At 44.9% G+C, this 19,459-nt stretch overlaps 1 protein-coding gene across 2 annotated transcripts in view; it reads right to left on the bottom strand.

The window, feature by feature from the left end:
- Positions 1-19,459, bottom strand: part of ASIC4 (acid sensing ion channel subunit family member 4) — a 265,892-nt gene that overhangs the window by 95,166 nt on the left and 151,267 nt on the right. Inside the window, exon 1 of one of the 2 annotated variants that reach the window (XM_063288959.1) lies at positions 2,095-3,462. The exons of the other annotated variant lie outside the window; for it this stretch is intronic. Coding sequence (XP_063145029.1) covers positions 2,095-2,670 — 576 coding nt within the window. The 5' untranslated portion in view covers positions 2,671-3,462. Of the gene's footprint in view, positions 1-2,094; positions 3,463-19,459 lie in introns of those variants that run through there. 2 annotated transcript variants of the gene reach the window in all.

Genomic DNA, 19,459 nt, shown 5'->3' with positions numbered 1-19,459 from the left:
AGCTGGACCCAGGCTAGCCCTTTCAGTGACCTTTCTGGACCTCGCTACTAGGTATACGCTCAGTCACTAATCTTCCCTGTGTCTTAACGCCTGTTCATTTCTACACATAGCCCCCAAGAGCAGAAATTAGTACTACTGCTGGAATGACCAAAAAAGTAAAGGGAGCCTCTTGCCCCCAAACCCTCCTCGCTCTCCTCCTGAAGCCACTCATAAAACCCACATCTTTGGCACAGGGGTTCCACGGATGGGACATCCCATCCTTCAACAGATCCCCACAATATGCGGTGCCCCCAAGACTGCCTCCCTTCTTCTCCTGCATTAGAGCAGACATTAGTACTGAATCAGAAATTTAAATCTCAGGGCCAAAGGACACCTTATCTAGGAGAATCATGACTAGATTTCCTAATAATAGTTTTGTTTGTTTCATTGATTGATGGTGTTTTAATGAAATGCAGCCTTAGGAACTGCCAATTTCTTTGGACCAGCGCTTGGGAAAGGAGCGGGAACTTAATTCTTCTCCATTGCATCAAAGAGAGAAAAAAGAACAAACCCCTTCCTGATCGACTGTTGGCCCCATAGAGGGAAAATGCATGCCTGAGTATTTCCTATGTGAGGCCAATAACAGCTGGACTGAGGGGCAGATCTAGGCAGAAAAACAGAACAGAGGAGTGTTAAACATCCTCTTGGAGCTCCTTTCTCACTGCTGTTCTGAAGAAACTGGCACACTGTGGTTGCATTTCAAGAACAACAGCCGTTTAAAAAAAATCGGGAGATCCAGATGCAAATGTGATTTGGTCCTCTGAAGCCTGAGGAATGGGACTGTGGTGGTCTGAGAAGGCTGCCAGACAGCAGAGCTTAATCTAACTAACGTATGCAGTTTGTGGAATTTCAGCTCAGTATTTTGACGGCGGGTTGATGCATCTACAGAGTAGACTTCATACTTAGTGTTGCCTGTTGTTCCCTACTCCAGCCTGGGGTTCTGATACAACTTACGTGGGGCTCATGCAACCAAGCACTTTAGACAACCATTGCCAACTATGGGGCAAAGTTGTCATCCGTCTTTGGCCAGCTCCTGGATTCCCTGCCTTGTATTGCTCTGCCAAATCTGGCATGCACTTTCACAGCAGAGACTTGGGACCAGAAGAACGCAGCAGCAGGAGCCTAGAAGCTGATCTTTGACCCACCCAGCATGTGTGTTTATTATGCATATGTGTGGGTCATTTTCTCCCCATCTCCCAATTTATATTTCTTCTTGTTCTGCACACTCCTCCTTTTAACCCCCCTCCCCCCCACACACACAGTGATCAGAAGGCGAAGCAGCCTCCCGTGTCCGCAGGAGAGAAGCAGCTCATTTCCAGAGTCATTATGGTCTGAAAAGGGTCCCATCAGGTATTCCGCCCACTCAGCACATTTATTTCCCCAAACCACAGCGGGGATTTGTGATTTTCAGACCCAATATCAAGCAAGCACAGGGCTGGCTCATTCCACCCAGCAGGAAGCTTCTCTGATAGTGCAGTCAGTACCATGCCAGAACGTGCCAACAGGGAAGATGGCAGAGGGGCTGCCATGCCATCTTGGCTGGGACAATGGCAGTGCTACAATGGGAACCGAACTGGGAGTACAGCTTGCTTGAAGCTGGGGAAAGCACTTAAGCAACAGTCCACTAGAAAAATGCAGGAATCCCTAAGGGTATTCAGTACCCATCTGGGCATCTCATATCTTCTGTAAGTGCCTGGGACCTTATGGCCTTCCTCTCCTAACTTACAGCATCATCAGCTCCTGCTCCCTGCCCAACTCCTCATGCTCAGTGGCTATCTTCTCCAACAAAGTAAGAGTTATCCAGGATGTTCCTGTATGTTCAGCCTGCTTATGCCTATGTCATCCTTCTTTCCTCTTGTGCATTACCCCATGCACGTTTCATCCAATGTCCCATGTCCCCAGGTGCTTGGGTAGCACATGCACCACATCTCCTCTTCTTTTTCAGACCAATACTTAAGATGCAATCTCAGCCCTGGCATAAACTTGGGTATTGACAACACATTAAATTTCAAAAAAGCACAAGAAGAACACAGGGAAGGCATAGCAGATACTCACCACCGTGAAGTTTTCTGCAGAGCAGTTCTCACCACTGAAGCTGCAGTTCTTCAGCATGTCATCAAGTTGATGCCCAGTGCGGTTGACAATGTCAGCCATGTCTGGGTCAGGATAGAGCAGGTCAGAGGCCTTGTGTCCATCACGGTCCTTGGGTGGCAATCCAGTCATATTGGCTAGGTGGAAGATATCGGCATCTGTAAGTGCCGAATGACGGAAGCGGTTGATGTTGCAAATGGTGATGGCTGGGAAGACCATCTTTTGGGTAGCCTCCTCATCCAGAGTGGTGACATGCGGGTGCTCCAGGTAGAAGAGTGCGGACCGGGCTGCCTGATACAGGAAAAAGGCCAAAGAAGCCACAAATGCAAGTGCCCAGAGGGCCTGTCGGACCCCCAGCTGCCCTGAGCGGCAAACGTGGGCCAGGCCGTGCAGGGTGCTGGTGCCGGCAAAGGCGGCCAGGTCACGATGGTGTGGCCGGCTAGGCTCCTCTAGCAAGCTCTCCTTGTCCCCTTCCTCTTTCGCCGCCTGCTTCTCATCCTCCTCTGCAAATTTGATTTTGCAGACAATCTCAATCGGCATCTGTGCCGAGGCACCAGGCAGCACGCTACCCCCCCAGGGAGGGGAGGCAATGGAAGCCTGGGGTGCCCCGCACTGGCCGCTCACCCCTGGCTGCTGCAGGACGCCCCTAAATTAGTAAACCCCACTAGGGAGGAGGAGGAGGTGGACTGGGGAATCGGGCCCCAGTCTCTCAGAAGCTCCTGAACGCAGCTTGCCTCTTGTCTCACTAGTGATCTTCTGGTGCTTCCGTTTGCTTATCTGCACAAACCCAGCTGTCAGAGCTGCCCGCCGCTCCCTGTGCCGCTGCGTGTGCCGCTCCTTTGCACGCCCGGTTAAGACCCCACCAGATACAGGCAGCATTTAGGCATCATGTGCTAATAAAATCCAGGGGATACTTAATAATTCAAGGCATGTCAACATTATTTCATCCTCATTTTTTTTAAAAAAAAAAAGGGTATGGATGAGGGGGAGAGCTGGTGGAAGATAGTGAGCAGTAGTGGAAAAGCCGGAGCTTGGAAGCAGAGCTTGGTTTGCCACAGCCACCACTCCAGAGTGATGCTACAGCCACTTGTTTGAATCACTCGCAAGCTGGCAAAGTCTGTGCCAAGGAAAGGAGGCGAAAGAGCCAGAGATTGAGGCGGCTGCTGCGGCTGTTCCTGCTGCTGCTGTTGCTGCTGCTGCTGCTGCGGAGCTCCTCAGATAGGCTCCCTGGCTCTCACTCCGTGCCTGACACCCACTTCCTCCGGGGGAGTCCCTTCGGGTGCCCAAAGCAGCTGCCCGGCTAATTCCTACCTTCCATCTGCGTGGACCTTCCAATGCCGCCTTGCCAACGACGAGGGAGAGGAGAGGAAAAGTTGAGAGGGACGGAGAGGGGCTGGAATGAGCTCCTGGCGCGTCGTCGGCTGGTACCGGGTCCAATGGACAGCGGCGGCACATACAACACCCCCCACCCCGCCCGCAGGCTCGAGAACTGTCTAATTGGCGAAGGGGCGGCCGAAGAAGGAGAGCGGAAGCAGGTGGAGACGCCCCCGCCTCCTATTGATCCCGCTCCCCACGGAACAAACAAGAGGCAAAAAGTGAAAGGCTTATTGATCGGCGGGAGGGAGCGCAGCTGCTGGGGATTAGGGCGGGCGCGCGGGCGTGTGAGGGGAAGGAGGTGAGCGCCTTCCGAGGGAAAATGAACGCCGCGCAGCCGGGACCGCGGCACTGCCCAGACCCAGCCTGCAGCACAACCTCCTTCCCTGCATCATTGATTCTCTCTCCGTTTGCTTCGCAGGCACTTTAATTGCTTTTTCCAAACGGAACTGCGTCCCTCCTCCCCGGCCTGCCTGACAAGTGGAATCCGGGCAGGGGAAACCCACCAGCAGCTGCAGCTGGCGCAGGACCAGAGCTCGGAGCGCTCCGGCCCGCGTGATGCACGGAGGACGCCGGTGGGGCGGGGTGGGAGAGCCGGGCAGTGCCGAGGCGGAGGAGGGCGCTGGCAGGAAATGCAGACTCGCCAACTACGCCCAGCAGGTGTTGCGAGGAGGCGGCCGGCCGCAGGCAGGGTTACCCCGGCTGGCCCAAAGTTCTGGGAAGGCGACGCCCGCCTTGCTCCAAAGGCAGTCGGGCCAGGCCACAAAGCGATCGCTGGGTTTGGCTGTACGAGGCGAGCTTCTTCAGAGCCCAGGCGCCGGCGAGCCGAGCCCAGAGCGCTCCGCTTGGCCAGCCGCTCTCCAGACCGCGGCCTTGGGGCGCTCCGTCACGGAGATTCCAAGCTTGGCTACTGAAGGCTTCGCCGCGCAAGGCCACTGCCCGATGCTCTCTCGGAGAGAGGTACTCCGCCCGCCCGACCCTCCGTTTGGGGCATTGGCGAGGTTTTCGCCGTCACGTACTGAGAAACTGGCGCTTCGGCAGGAAATATCCCGCCGCCGCCGCCGCGCCCACGTTCCCACGACGACAATCCGAAACCCTTTCGCCCTCGGGTGGTTTTGCCTGTCACCGCGAGCTTCCCTAGGCGGAAAGGCCCAATGCCAATCCCAGATTCGGCCGACGTGCTCGTTCGCCCGTCTTCGAGCCCCGAGATCGTCTTGCACGGAATGGATACACGTCGCCGCGGGTCAAGTTGGAAGGATAAGTGCCTTCCGGACAGGAAGCGCTAGTCGCTGCCCAAGGCCGAAGTGGCTCTGTCCCAGCGGGAAAGGGGTGGAGGTAGAAGGGGCAGAAAATCAGGAGACGGGCATGGAGTTGCTCAGATTAGGCGGACTGGACCAGGATGATCAGCGTTAAGGACTACGGAGGCCGAAGAATAGGAAGGGGATCTAGCCGTTTCAGAAGGCACCAGGCCTGCTTGGTCTCGCCATAGTGCACAGTGCAAAAGTCGTACACTGAAATAGTGGTGGTGGCGGCAGACCAAGTGGTTGTGGTTGAAATCACTTCAGGATCTTTTCGTAACTCTGTGCCGGCTTTGGGATACAAATGCTCTCAGCCTGACTCTTTACCTGTCAGTTGTTCTCGGCTCCAAATTATCACAGTCTAGCATAATAAAGGTTCGTTGCTTTAATTTCTTAATGCTTGCTACTGACCTAGGAACCTTAGCTTAATCTAAGTTATATACTACCTGTGCACACAGCAGGCTGACCTTGGTATTTACACTAGGGGTGGCAACATTCTGATGGCTGGGAAAGTACACCCTTTTTCCCTATTATTTTTAGTGGCTGGTGGCTGCAGGTGGTGGGTGATCAGGTCAGGCAAATAGGTGGTTATACTTTTTTTTTTTTTTTTATGTATTTACAGCTTTAGATACACTCAACTCACTGAAAATCTGATCATTTTATTTCTTTGGATTTCCACCACAAATCAGCAGGAAATTGCCTCCCAATGTTCATCAATTTGCCAATTTTGGGGGCGGCAAAAGTGTTTGAAGCTTGACTACAGCTGATTACAATACCAATGCCCATTTCCACAGTTCCACTGAACTTGAATACTCCAACCATATTAAACCAATTAAATCATGTTCTCAGGGCTTCCTTCAACCTCACATCAATCTTTTTGATCTATCAGTTGGCAGTTCTTTCTGAACATCTCACTGAGTTAGGGAACTCATAAAAGACCATTTCCATTTCCATTTCCATTTCCATCTTCATCATCTCTTCTTTTTCAAGCAAAATATCCTTAAGCTGCAATTAAGGCACTAAGCAAAGTAATATATACAAAGACAATGCAAGAAGTTTGGGTGCTGAGAAACACAGTTTGGAGTAGACCTCTACTTGTGCCAGCAGCTTCAGAGCTGCATGAAGACTGAAGAAATGCTGCTCTGGAGCCAAAAATCACTTCACACATTCTGCACAAGCCAGAATGAACACATATTACGGAAAGCTGCAGTTGACATTAACTCCCTCATGGCAGATCTATATCATACACGTTACATTTATGAGGATACATAAAACCAGGCATAGATGGATAAGATACAGATGAAGCAGCCCTGGATATGTTGGAAAAAGATGAAATCTTCAGAGCATGGCAAGGGAAGCCTCTCCAGTAGCAAAAGCACTACAGTATCTGCCTGAAAGCCATTAATGTGCCCCACCTGCCATCCACTGTGATTTACCATTTCCCAGAGTTCACAGACAGACAGGCTTGTTCAGCCTAGTGCTTCCTGAAACACTGGGACTACAACACTCAGAATTTCCAGCCCTGCTGGTTTGGAATTCTGGAGTTGTTGTTCCAGCACATCTGGAGGCATAAGCTGAAGAAACCTGGGGTAAAAGAGTGACACAGCAGGCAAGAAAACAGCTAGTAGTCTAAGGTAAGACACTTCATCTACACAGCTTTTAAACCTGGCTACAATCATCATGTTCTCCTTAGCCTCTGAAAGATCCCTTGTGCTGACTCAGGGAAACACCCCTCCTCTTCAAGGCACTGGCCAGTGGCAGCACTAGTGAAAGCCAGCAGGGAGCTTTCTGAGCTGTGGCTCTGGGCACTATGCCACCTTGGATCTGGCACCACCTCCACTTTCTAGGTTCTCTATCCTGATTCAGACCCTGCCAGCTGCATGCCCAGCCACATGTTTAGAGGAAATAAAATCTGGACTATCATTAATTTTAATCTACTTGAAGGGACTGTAGCTGTAAAGCCCAGCTGGTTAAAGCTTGAGTCTTATGCCAAACAGAGTGCCCTGAACTTGTGGCAGAAAGGAAGGGGCTGGTGCCCTTCCTATGGTGCTTGTTATACCAGGCAGGTCAGGCTCACAAGGAGGGTGGCAGGCACACTCTGCCTTTGGGAGATCTGGGATGACAAGATGTCCAGTCCAATTATACATGTGCTATCAAAAGATCTGGGGCAGCCTCATGGCTGGTTCTCCTGCAGTCTGTTCAGCTTCTTGAGCATAGAAGGGTAAGAGGAAGCAACATCTGGCATTGGGATGGCTGGAAGCAGAAAGGGCAGTGAAGAAAGAAAACTGGATGCATCCATATCTTACACCTGCAGCAATGGGATATCCACACACTCATATCTGCACCACAGCTATGTTACTAGACAAGCATACAGCAAGACTCTGAATTACAGTACACAATCAAACCCCGTAACACACAAGACACTAAGGAAGTAACCCAGGCCTAGGTAGATGAATGTTCTTCTTGTGATGTGCAATGTACCTCTTATTACAAAAGGGCATTGTGATTGTGTGTGTGTGAATACAAACTGTGTATGTATATATATATATATATATATATATATATATGCATGCATGCATGCATGCATGCATGCATATGCATATGCATATTTGATACCTGAGTCTTACTTTGTTGCCTGGACTGTATTTATGCCTGAGCTGATGTGATCCAAGATTTAGCATCCTGCTTAAGGGATGAAGCTGTATGCTCTATATAGGAAAGCTGTTGGAATGTTTCTCTTGGTCCTTTGTGCCAAGGTAATTTGAGTGTTTTTCAAACAGATATATAGGTTTATGTTGTTATTATTTATTTATTAAACAAATTTATTTTAAAATAAATAAATAAATAAATAAATAAATGTGTGTGTGTGTGTGTGTGTGTATGTATATATATATTTAATCCATTCAATTGTGTCCCATTCTCGGAGACTGCCTGGACAAGTCCCTGCAGTTTTCTTGGCAAGATTTTCGGAAATGGTTTGCCACTGCCTTCTTCCTATGTTGTTATATACCTCTGCATATTGTATATGCTGGAGTTCATGTGCCTCCCATTGCCACTGCACAAGGAAAACATTTAAAATATTTCAAGCATAAAGCACTCGAAAAAACATTTCATTAGATAGATTCCTTCAAGTATGGATTAAATACAAACTGATCAGCAACACATTGGTTTTATGCAAGCTTCTACCCTATGCAGTCTCACAGTACAGTGTTTTGCCTAAACCATTCTGGCTACAGAATGTAAGAATGGAATAGAAAACCTTTTGTTACAGGTAAGTGCCTCTTGCACAGAAGAAAGGCAGCTTCCCCATTCTTGTTGCAAATGGGAATGGTGAAGACATTGTAACCCAGGTAAAACCAGCACCTTAGAATCAGCCTTGTCTTAAAACATAGGGAAACATGTTTTCCCTATGTTTGAACATGAAATCTCCTTAGGAAAACATAGCTCTGAGGATGCTTCTGTCTATAATAGGATGGGATAAACGTGCTGCTCCAAATATTTATTCCAACACTTCACAACACTGCGCAAACCATGAAACTGAGCTTACTCTGATATTGGGAAACCTGCACTTTGCAGGCAACGTTAAAGGAGAGCATTGCCTGGCCCACAAACTGCTCAGAGCTGTAACCCTGAGTGGGATGAAGAGGCTAAAAGTAGTTCCTGGGCAGAGCAGTAAAAGCACTCTCAGGGAACTGCAGACACTAGTAATATTGACTGAATAGCCAATATTCAGGATAAGCCCCCACCCTCCACTCCAAAATTTTGAAAGTCTGCCATGTCTTATTCACATAAGTACTGTCCAAGCACATATAAGCTGTCCCTCACAAACAGCCTCGCATAAAATAGCATAGAATGAACCTCTGGAATATTTGCAAAACAAAATTGGGCACTGGAGCCATTGTGTTGGGGCCACTGAGGTCCCAGTGACTCTTGCTGTTGGCAATCCTGGGAAAAAAGATTAAAAGGAATGAAATAATTGGTTTCATTACTTTGGAAGTACTATTTCATATCACATATTAAAATCAAGTTTTCAAGTTGTATTTATAGTAAGTAAGACAATCTCACTTACAGTGCCTTTTTTTAGTTTACAGTTTTTATTTTGATTCCTGTTTAAAAAATAGTGGGTGCTTTCAAAAAAGCAAGTAGAACTAAGTCATGTGGAATGCCTTTTATTTCCTAGGATTAAAAGTCAAATAGACTATAGAGTATAATTCAAACTAAATGTAGCACTATTAACTCCTTCCACTGAAGTTAAGGAAACACAATTTCTCCCATTACAAGAAATAAGCTTAGCTTGGAATGTGTCCACCATTCTAAATTTGGGGTGGAACACATCCATGGAGACCCTTGCTTATGTGTTCATGCACTGCTTCATTACTGGGCTCAAGTCAGACTCAATCTTGCACGGATAGTTTATTGCAAAAACATACTCATTCAAAAATATTTTTATGATAAACCATGCTTGTATTTGTATTTTTATCTACCCCACCAGCTCTTTATTAAGATTTGTGAGCAAGATAATTGCACAGTGTTGTACACTGAAATATTACAGATGTAAAAACCAATAAAAACAAAGGGAATGCATGCATACCATCCAACAATCAATTTTTTGCTGCCACCAGATTCTCCTACTTGTGTTGCTGTTTGCTCATGCAGAATACTTATAGAGAGTCATTTAAAGCCTGTGCTTTTCTGTCATCCACGGAGTGACCTCTGTCAGATATATGCACTTCACTGCTTTTGCTTAGACTGGGGGATAAGACAGATCGTTGGTCAAATCTGCTTTCTCCTCCTCCTCCTGCACTTGTGGCAGAGATATGCAGCAAGAATTAGGCTCTCAGTTCCACCTCTCATTATACATCCTACTACAATCATAAATGAACTTAGCTATTCCAAGAATCCAGTGAAAGTATCAGCCAGATGACTAGCAATTAAATTAGCCCCTTTGTTTTTCTTTATTTTCAATACAATTCTGTGCTAGCCTTTGCAGGCCTATAGTCTTCCTTTGCCACTTCTGCTGCTGTACTATCATAGACAAGAACTTCCTTCCATTATGGCTTAATAATTAAGTTTATTGCCAATTGGCTGTTATTGCCAGGTCTGCAACTACATCCAAGAGGTTCCCACCCATATTCAATTAGCAACCAATGATCTTTCTGCTAAGAACCTAGCCAAATTCATATTTACACAAAAGAAAATGTCCCCTTCGTCAGATCTCAAAACCACCCTATTCAGAACTGACCATTGTGGCCTTTTTGGTACTTATTTTATTAATGTTCAAGGGGAAGTGTCTCATTGTAGATACCTAATATGGCAAAGCAGGAGAGCAAAACATAGAAAAACAACTGCTGGACAAGTTGCTTCCTTGGATACTCAGGCGTAAGTATTTATAACAAAGCTAGTTTCAATATTTTAACATTTTTCAGGTCTTCTCCATGGGATTGCTGCAAGTACAACTGATATTGCATGGGTGGTTGTAGACAAAAGAATAGATGTCATGGAGAGGGGAGAAACGGTCACAGTCAGGTGTTTGGTAAATCTTTGCACAGTGCTAATCGCAGCCTTGTGCGATCAATTGAAGGAGACAGATGACAGCATGTACGGAGCCCTTTTATTAAAAGCTTAAAAGGCCACCAATCAGCTGTCTTGTAGGTACCAAAGGAAGGTGGGAAAGAAAGGCTAAATAAAAAAGTGGAACTTTCCCCAGTTTTTAAAAAATCCATAGTGAAACTAGAGGCCATGAAATCCAAGTAAAAAAAGCCATGAACAAATTGTAGGAAATTTGCACCAATGAAGAGAGAAAGTGAACAAAAATTGGAAGGCAGGGAACAGAGAAATGTGCAGAGGTGATAGAAAAGGGAAGAGTTACAAGATGGAGGGATTCCTTGGTAGGGTGAGTAATGCTTGTGCATAATGTAACCACAACTCGCTCACTTTCAGAAAATAAACATGAGAAGCATGTTTTTAAAGCAAAGGCTAACAACTTGGTGTCCTCTGACATGATGAACTAATGCCCCTAACACCTTCATCCCTTGTACAGCCATTAGTCATGCTCTTGAGGGCCATGCATTTGAAGGGAAGTAGGTCAGGGATGGCTTAAGAAGGCTGCACTGCCTACAGAACGATACTGTATTTGAAACAGAATAAGCAAATTAATATATTGACAAACATGCATTTGGCACAAGTACATACTACATGCAATGAACACCAAAACATAGCCATTTGATTATAAAATAGGCTTTACTGCAAAGCTCCTCATTTTGTCCTATGTCCTTTCACACCAAGTCAGGCACTACCCATCAAGTTTTCCGTTCTCACGAGAGCATTCTTGTCCTCCAAGGATAGTGCACACCCTTACTTTTTCTGATGCCTTCTTTTCAGCTTGACCCCTACATAGGGTTTTATGAACATTTCAGGTTAACAGCCACACAGACTCTTGTAACAATACTAATACTGTTTAGAAGTACATCATTAGGAATGTATTGAGCAAGAACCAGAACAGTGGCTTTGTTCCCCCTTGCAAAGCTATTCTGCCAGATCTGGACCTCTGGCTGTTCTAGTACTGTACTTACTAGCTCCTATGAGGAGATGTAAAACTTGAATGAAAGTAGTCCTCTCCACCTTGGGCCTTCAAAGGTCACCTGCTTGCAGCCATCCACTCTGGGCTGCTCTGCTGACAAAGCCCTGGGTTGACAAGAAGATCCAGGAGGAAAAAGGGAATTGACAGATGGGAAACTTATATCTTTTATGCACCTGCTGAGTCACTAGCAAGAGGGGGGAGGGCGGTCAGAAGAGCAGGTTCTTCATCAGGAAGACGGCAGTGTAGAAGGTTAACTCTCTTTCCTCCCCACATAAATCAAGCTTTCCCTACCTCAGAATAAAATTAAAATAAATAAAATAAAAATCATCTAGCCAGAAAGTAACAAAATCATACGCTGGAAGACATTGCAAGTTTGGCAATTTCAGACTGATTTTCACATCAAAAGTTGGCCAAAACAGCTCAGAAGCAGCAGCCAGCTACTTGCCTTATCCAGTGTCAAAAGTCTTCGGTGATTCCCTCCTATTACAGGCTTCATCAGAGAGTTTTTTCTTGTGAATGCAGTGCGGAATCAGCAGAAGTGCAGACTCGGAGAGTTCAGTTGTAATTTGTTTGCATTATGAACAGCTTTTCCCTAACCCTTTCATATCCAGCTGCTCTCATGACATGGGATTCAGGACAATCTTGTCCATTACAAAACACAAGAAAGAAAAATACAAACCCCAGCCTTTTGTCCTTGTATCCCAATATCAGGTGCAGAGACTTAAGGCAGGGGAGTTGTGCTGTGACAACACAGTGCTTGTTTCACCACTTGCTTCCCACTCTGCCTGTGGATGTCAATGCTGCATGATTACCTAGATGCAACCTGCAGGGGCACAAATAGAATTTGGTGGGCAACTTTTGAGCCTTCATGAAACTTCCAATACCTCTTAAAAGTTGCCCAAATTTCAAATACAATAAAAGAAGAAATACCCTAACTATTAGTTGTCTATGATGATGATGATGTCATTTTAATTACACTTATTTAAATTCAATTAAACCAATTGAACATTTGCCTAGGTCCTGGCCCTGCCAGTGGTTTGGAGTCTAGTTGCTGATACACCATCCAAAGGCCAAGTAACACCCCTTGATGTAAACACAAACACAGACACAGGCAGCCATGCTTTAGTGCACAACTGACACCTATTCCAGTCACTGGAATGTCGTGCAGTCCCATCATAGGATAGCTGTTTCTACTTCCTTCTCTCCCATGGAGGGGAGGAGGAGAAGAGATAGAAGAAGAGACGACACAGAGCCAACAGACCATGTGAGTGCAAGGCAGCTCACGTGTGCTGAGAGACTTGCTCAGCTGCTCTTACAGCAAAGCTCAAGGCACCAGACTGCGTGGCACATTCCAGATGGGGACTTCTCTGAGGAAGAAATTAAACTGCAGAAGGTGAGAATGGTCAAGCTGATCAAGAGTATGGTGAAAGGACTCATCCCACGTTCCAGATGTGCATGTGCCCCCTTCAAAAGACATGTATGCACATGAAACATTTTTGAGCATTTTTAAATAAAAGCCTTCTGCCAATGTTACATTTCTTGTGCCATGCACATCACATATATATTGCCCCCATTTGCTTCTTCCTGTCCGTCCCCCACCCAACAAAACAAAACTAAGCCATAAAGCCCCATTAATCCAACATTTACAGTCAAGATTCTGAATTTATGCAAGCAGAGAAATTTGAAGATATGGATCCCAGAACAGCCATAGCTCAGAAGTCCACAGAGCCCATTGGAGGCACCCAGACAGTGTAGTACAAGAGGGGCAGAGTTAGCATTGCCAGGAGAACCATCTCCTTGAATTGGCTGACATGCCTCTGATTAAAGCCTCTATCTTATGCAGAGCCACAGAGGCTGGGTGTCTGTCTCAATAATCTCAGGCACTGGGCTAACAAAGCCTGCAAGGCATCATCACACTCACACTCCTCTGCCCCCTCCTTGCTGTGAAGCTAGGCAAAAAAACAACTATAGAAACCACAGGTGTGCGCCCTGCTCACCAGTTTCTGCTGACTCCAGTTGTGTGGCAAGGAATCCCAGCAAGCAGAGTAATAGGAATATGCTCTCTGGCACAGCAGATAGACACATGAGATTCAGATTGTTACATCATTTTATGGTCTTTTCACAAATAACAATAAAGGTGATTTTGCATTTCATACATCTGTAATGCAAATGCAAAACATATATTGGCTGGAATTACATTCAGTTCTGAAAGGTTCTTTTTCTTTTTTCCATCTCATTTTAACAACTTTCACCTGTGTTCACTAACAATTCAAGAGACTCAAGGGACTTAAAACATTTTTCACATCAGATATGAAAGCGGCATCTTTATCCCAGTGTATGCAGGATTGATTATGAACTTTTTATCATACTCAAATCACAAAAGATGATTTCAGTCACCAGTCCACACAAACAATTCACTCCTTCATCATATTTTAGTTTAGCCTGATTGTGATTGTGAGCATACAAATTTACCTTGTAAAGTGGTCCTCATTTTTCTAAATGATTCAAGTCCTGCAGTTGCACTATAGGGTTTAATTTTCTTTGGATGATAGAACACAGGTAGCTTCTGGTAGTTTAAAATACTATCTATTTACAGATGCTCAAAACAGAATCTTGGAAGCAAAATTCCCAGAGTCTCACTGTGGCCAAAGATAACTTCATTTGCCAAAATCTCTATTTAGTGCCCCCAGATTCAAAACTGAAGTACTAATTATTTGAATCTTCCAGCAACTGAAGAGGGCAACCTTCCAAAGGTAAAGGAAAGAGACTTCCAGTGATCAAGAAATACTAATGCTCTTTCATTAAAGTTTCTGACTGATCATGACTTACCTAATGCTCACTCTATTTTGGCTGGGTTTGACATTCAAATATATATGGCAAGGAAAAAGGTAGAGATTGGAGATACTTAAACTGGAGGAGAAATTAGTTTAAGATGTGATAAAATTGAATGAATTTTGAGGAAAATGCCCTGCTAAACATACTTCTTTGGAGGGTCTGTGGCTTGTGAGTGGGTATCATGTCATTGTGTGTGGATATTTCCAATCCTACGTAGTTATGTTTAATTTATTTTTATTGTTTAAATCTGTTGGGAGCCACTGAGTTTTGCAAAGCATAAAAAATCTTCTAAATAAATCAAAACAAAATTAACATGATAGGGGATAGCATGATCTGTATCACAATTGACATATCTACTCATTTAAGATTCATTGCTTTGCTGCATATTGGAACTTCACACCAGAATACAAACTTCTGGCTGGCACAGGCAGGAGTCAAGGGACTCTATGATCAGCATTACTACAACTATTCTGCCATTTATATTTAAAAGTTACAATAATCTATTCACATACTGGTTTCTTCAAGTTGTCGAAACATCATCTTGAGATTTTTACTACCAACTCTGCAAGGAAGGCCAACATCATCATCTCCATATTACAAATTTCTTGCATTTATCATCTATCTCACTATTTCCTGCTATAATTTTCCATGATTTCAGCAGATGCCTTTCCTGGTAACACTGCTACTCTGGATCTATTAACAAGCAATGCTAGAGACTAAACCTGGAACACATAATCCTCAAAGTAATTCTGGCATTCCCTTGCAAGGGCTAGAGATAGCCCAACACAATTATTACACCCCTTTAGTTAAGTATTCATTTGGTTATCATTGGGTGGCTTCATATATCATGCTAAACTATAAAGGAGTTTATCTGGCTTTTTTTGAGAGTCAGGTGAAGCCACTGTAGTTTGCGATCCACAATTTGTTTCTCTATAAGATTTATATACCGCCTCATCCCAGAGGTTCTAAAAACTACGAAATCAAAACAAGGAATAATTTAAAAAAACAATAAACAATAAGAAATAAGAAATAATAATGTTATGGATCCTCCTCTAGCTGCTTAATGTCATGTTCACCATTTCAATGTTCTGTTAACATCGTAACGTGTCACATGTCAAACCGTCAATCCGTGTCTTACATGCTTGCACGTTTCCTGGTATTTTCCATTATTGCTGTGTTCTTTATTTTGCTACTTTGGAATGTATGTTTGGGTTTCCTACTCTGTTCAAGGTTACTTTCCCAGGCGGATGTAACGGTTGCTAGCACCTGGGAGGGGGTGGTTGCTAACGAGCGCTCGGGGCGGGACTGGGTTGGAAGCAAGGCTTTTAAGTTTGTATTTGGCGCGCTTTGGCTCATTCTCAGCTTTCTCTGTATTTGCATACTATTCCTTTAATAAATCAGTTATCTTTAAGCCCGGGCTTGTGAGACTGAGTATTTGGGATTAGGCAACCATTACACTTAATCACTAAATAGTTTCTGGAAAAGCCAGGTTTTAACTATTCTCTGGAAGGTCATAAGAACAGGGGCCATTCTTGTCCAGGAGGGTAACCTGTTCCAAAGCGGGGGAACAACCACTGGGAATCCCTGCTTCCATGCACCCTCCCATTATACCCACTATACCTAGGAAGGGCAAACAGAATTTAGTTAGGCTGGCCACTCTCTAAGATACCCAGACTCCAAGCCATGTACATCTTCATGGGTAATAACCAGTACCTTGAGTTTATGGCATTGCATTATATAAGAACAAGCAACTAAGGCCTGTTCCACAAAACACAGTTATAACAAACAGTTGCATAGAGTGATGAGTGAATCTAGCCATTCTGTTCCTAGAAGACATGTGATGTAACTCGTTTGTACCTGATTTGTTCTGCCATTCTAGTTCTGCAACTAGGATTTCCAACCATTGTTTTTCACCTCTCAGTAATTCCATGTCCCTTTGCTATGATGACATCAGGCAGGTGAGAAAATGAAGAGGTTTTGAATTAGCCATAACTATGTAGTTTACTCTCTTGACTCTGTACACACTTTTACCATTATTTACTCATACCTGTGAAATTTCATATACTTAAATTTATAACTTAAATTGTCCAGAAGAGTTCATTCACACCAAGCAGACAGCAGTCTTAAATCCCAAACTTTAGTCATCATACCTCGTGATTGATCAACTGGGGATAAATGAATCACTAGCCCACCCCCAAAGCACAATACAAGGTTAACTCAAAAGGAGCAGCATATTCAGACCCATTAATAAATGAAAGAATGAAGGGGTACAAGAGTTTTTCAAACAGCATGGGGTTTCTTGAAGCTGGGAGGCTGCTGGAAAGTAAGAGTTAAGTTAAATGTTGGTTTAACAAAATCTCCATCTGTGAAGCTTTTGGTTCTCAAGAGGCAGTGGAGAACCCCTCCATCACAAGCTGGGCAAGCATCTGTGATTGATATCACAGGAGATAAGTTAGAAGACGGTGTCTTCCCTCCTGGTGATTTTAAATTCAGATCACTTCTGCTTCCCTCCCTGCCTCTCTGGAAAGTAAATCTTTAGCCCGAGTCCATGACAGGTGAAAGGAGGGGCTGCTAGAGCCGAAGCCCTCCACCTTCCCACCCCCTGCTCCTGGCACCCCTGCGTCTGTTTCACAAGAGGGGCGCCTGCTCCGTCAGCCCCTGTAATTTCATTTGCGCTTGTCCCTTCCCATTAGCACAGTTGTCTGCCACTAGAGAAGGGAAAATTGATGCTAAACGGGATATCAATTTATCATGGAGTCTGTCACTTGCCACACAGCTCTGCCAGGAGAGCAATGGGACACTGCTGCGCCAGCCAAGCAGCACCTGTAATTAACAGCCTGCCAGCATTTCCCTCTTCTAAGGTGCACACAAGAAGGAAGACCCTCCAGATAAAGCATTGGAAAATCCCAACTAAATGGGTGCTTGCTAGGCTTCTCATTGATGTTCATCAGCTAAGTCAGAAATGGACCTGTTGTAGAAGCCTAAAAATTAGGGTGACCACTTAGTGAAAAGCACGGATCACAGAAGTAGTGACTGGCCTGCACCACAATGGAGTATTTCTCCTGCACTTCCTGCAACCTTGCCCTATGTCATCCTCCATGGTGCTAGCTAGTCACAGCAGGTGGCAACACGTAGCTGAATTTGTCTGATCTTTGTAAAGCTATGCAGAGCCAGGCCTGGTAACACTTTGATGGGAGACGATCTGGACATCCCAGATATCAGCTGAGAAGCCAACAAACCATATCAGAAGAAGGCAATGGGAAACCATTTTTGTACTGTTGCCCAAAAAACTACACGGATGATACATCCCTACAGAAAACCAGATGGACTCAAACAAGACTTTATCTTTAATGCCATCTAGCATTCCATTCTTCCTGCCTTAATAGTAGGCCATGTCCTCCATCCCCTACCTCCCAAAAAATTAACCATTTTTGAAAAAGTGCAGGATAGATTTGTATCTCCCATGTTACCTCATCAATATATGACCAAGTGCTTATTCTGGCAGGAGACAGATTAGTTTAGCAAGAACCAAGCAGAGTTCCATGCAATGGTTCTGTTCTGACGCAGATTTAATTATGATAAAATTTGCAAGTGGTCAGCTGTATAATTTTTAATATTAGAAGTTGCAAACTGAGCAGAATAACAGCCAGAAAAAAAATAACAACACTTAGCCCACTGTTCAATCTTAAAATATGCCCATATGGGAGCATCTTCATAGTATTATTTAATATTTCAAATTAAGAGAAATATAAATTACTGAAAGTCTGTTTTCTTCACACCTCCTCTCCTTTTCAGTTTAATTTTCAGCATTGTCAAACATGAGTGACAATGAGGCAGGGATTTTAGAAGAGACGCACAGGGAGACATCTGCCAGCTTTAGATGTTCAGATGTCGGCAGGCATTCATCTTGGCACAAATCAGGATCAGCCACTTTTGCACTTCTGTTGCTCTGGCCCCTGTTCTCTCCATGTAACCTCTAGGCTGGTACACAGAATACATAGAATTCACATGCTACACACCCACACACCCATGAATATATGCTTATATAAATGTATGTATATCAGCTGGTTTTGACAAGATCATGAAAAAGTTGGGAATTCAGATTTGGAGCAAAGGCTGGTGACTTTTATTATTACTAGATGTTTATCCCGCCTTTTTAAAATATATAACTCAAGGCACCAAGTATACTTAATGCTCTTACCTCCTATTTTCCCCACAATAACAACCCTGTGAGGTGGGTTGGACTGAGGGAGAGTGACTGGCCCCAAAGTCACCCAGCCCGCTTTCATCCTAAGGGAGGCCTAGAACTCACCTGGTTTCTAGGCCAGCGCCTTAACTACTACACCAGACTGGCCCTCTTTACAACAAACTGGCTTTACTTTACAACAGGCAATGCCTTCTTGATAAATATAAGGTTGCCAGACTGACATTTCAGAAAGGACGCTGTAAAGCTGTTTTCTTTATTTAAATCAGTGTTTTTCAAACTTGGCAACCTTAAGATGTGTGGACTTCAATTCCCAGAATTCCTCAGTCAACATGAATTGAAGTCCATACATCTTAAAGTTGCCAAGTTTGAAAAACACTGATTTAAAGGAATGCTTTAGCTTACAACATTTGGAAATTAAGGAGTGCCGGGCATTAAATTCTAACAAGTGGCCTTTACATGCAATATGAGACTTCCCCTTTTGTGAGGGACATTTGGAAATAAGGGACAGGTGTTAAGTTAAGCCCCTCACAAGGACCTAGCGAGTTGAGGGATATTTGCATTTTTCTAGTCTTAAGAGCTGTCAAGGCTACAGGCTAAGATATGAGGAAGGTGCTGGTTGTCGGAGAAAGGAATAGAGAGGAAAAGGTTCTTTTCTCCTCCACCCAGCCCCAGTTCATCTCTCTCCCCTCTCCCCGCCTGGCCACTGGTCTGCTCCGTGCACTTTTTTCCAAACAGTGAGGTTGTAACTCATGGGGCTGACACCAACCTGTGAGTAACGAGCCGGGAGCCCGAGTCACAGGGGTGAGTTACAGCTTCTGCCTGCGTACAGGGGGACATCAATCGCGGGTGATGCACGGATAGAAATGTAACCATAAACGCTGCAGGGAAGGAACTGCAGGGCAAGAAATAAATCCTGGGCAGGCAGGAGGAGCAAGAGCAGGGACCTGCTCTTCCTCATGCCAGGTCCCCACCGTGGGTGCCTGTGTGTGGGGCAAGGGATGGGGAAACAGCCACTTTGGAAAGAGCGTCCCTTTT

This window comes from Candoia aspera, chromosome 1, assembly GCF_035149785.1.
Source record: "Candoia aspera isolate rCanAsp1 chromosome 1, rCanAsp1.hap2, whole genome shotgun sequence".
Lineage (NCBI taxonomy): Eukaryota > Metazoa > Chordata > Lepidosauria > Squamata > Boidae > Candoia > Candoia aspera.
This window is presented reverse-complemented; position numbering and strand designations above follow the sequence as displayed.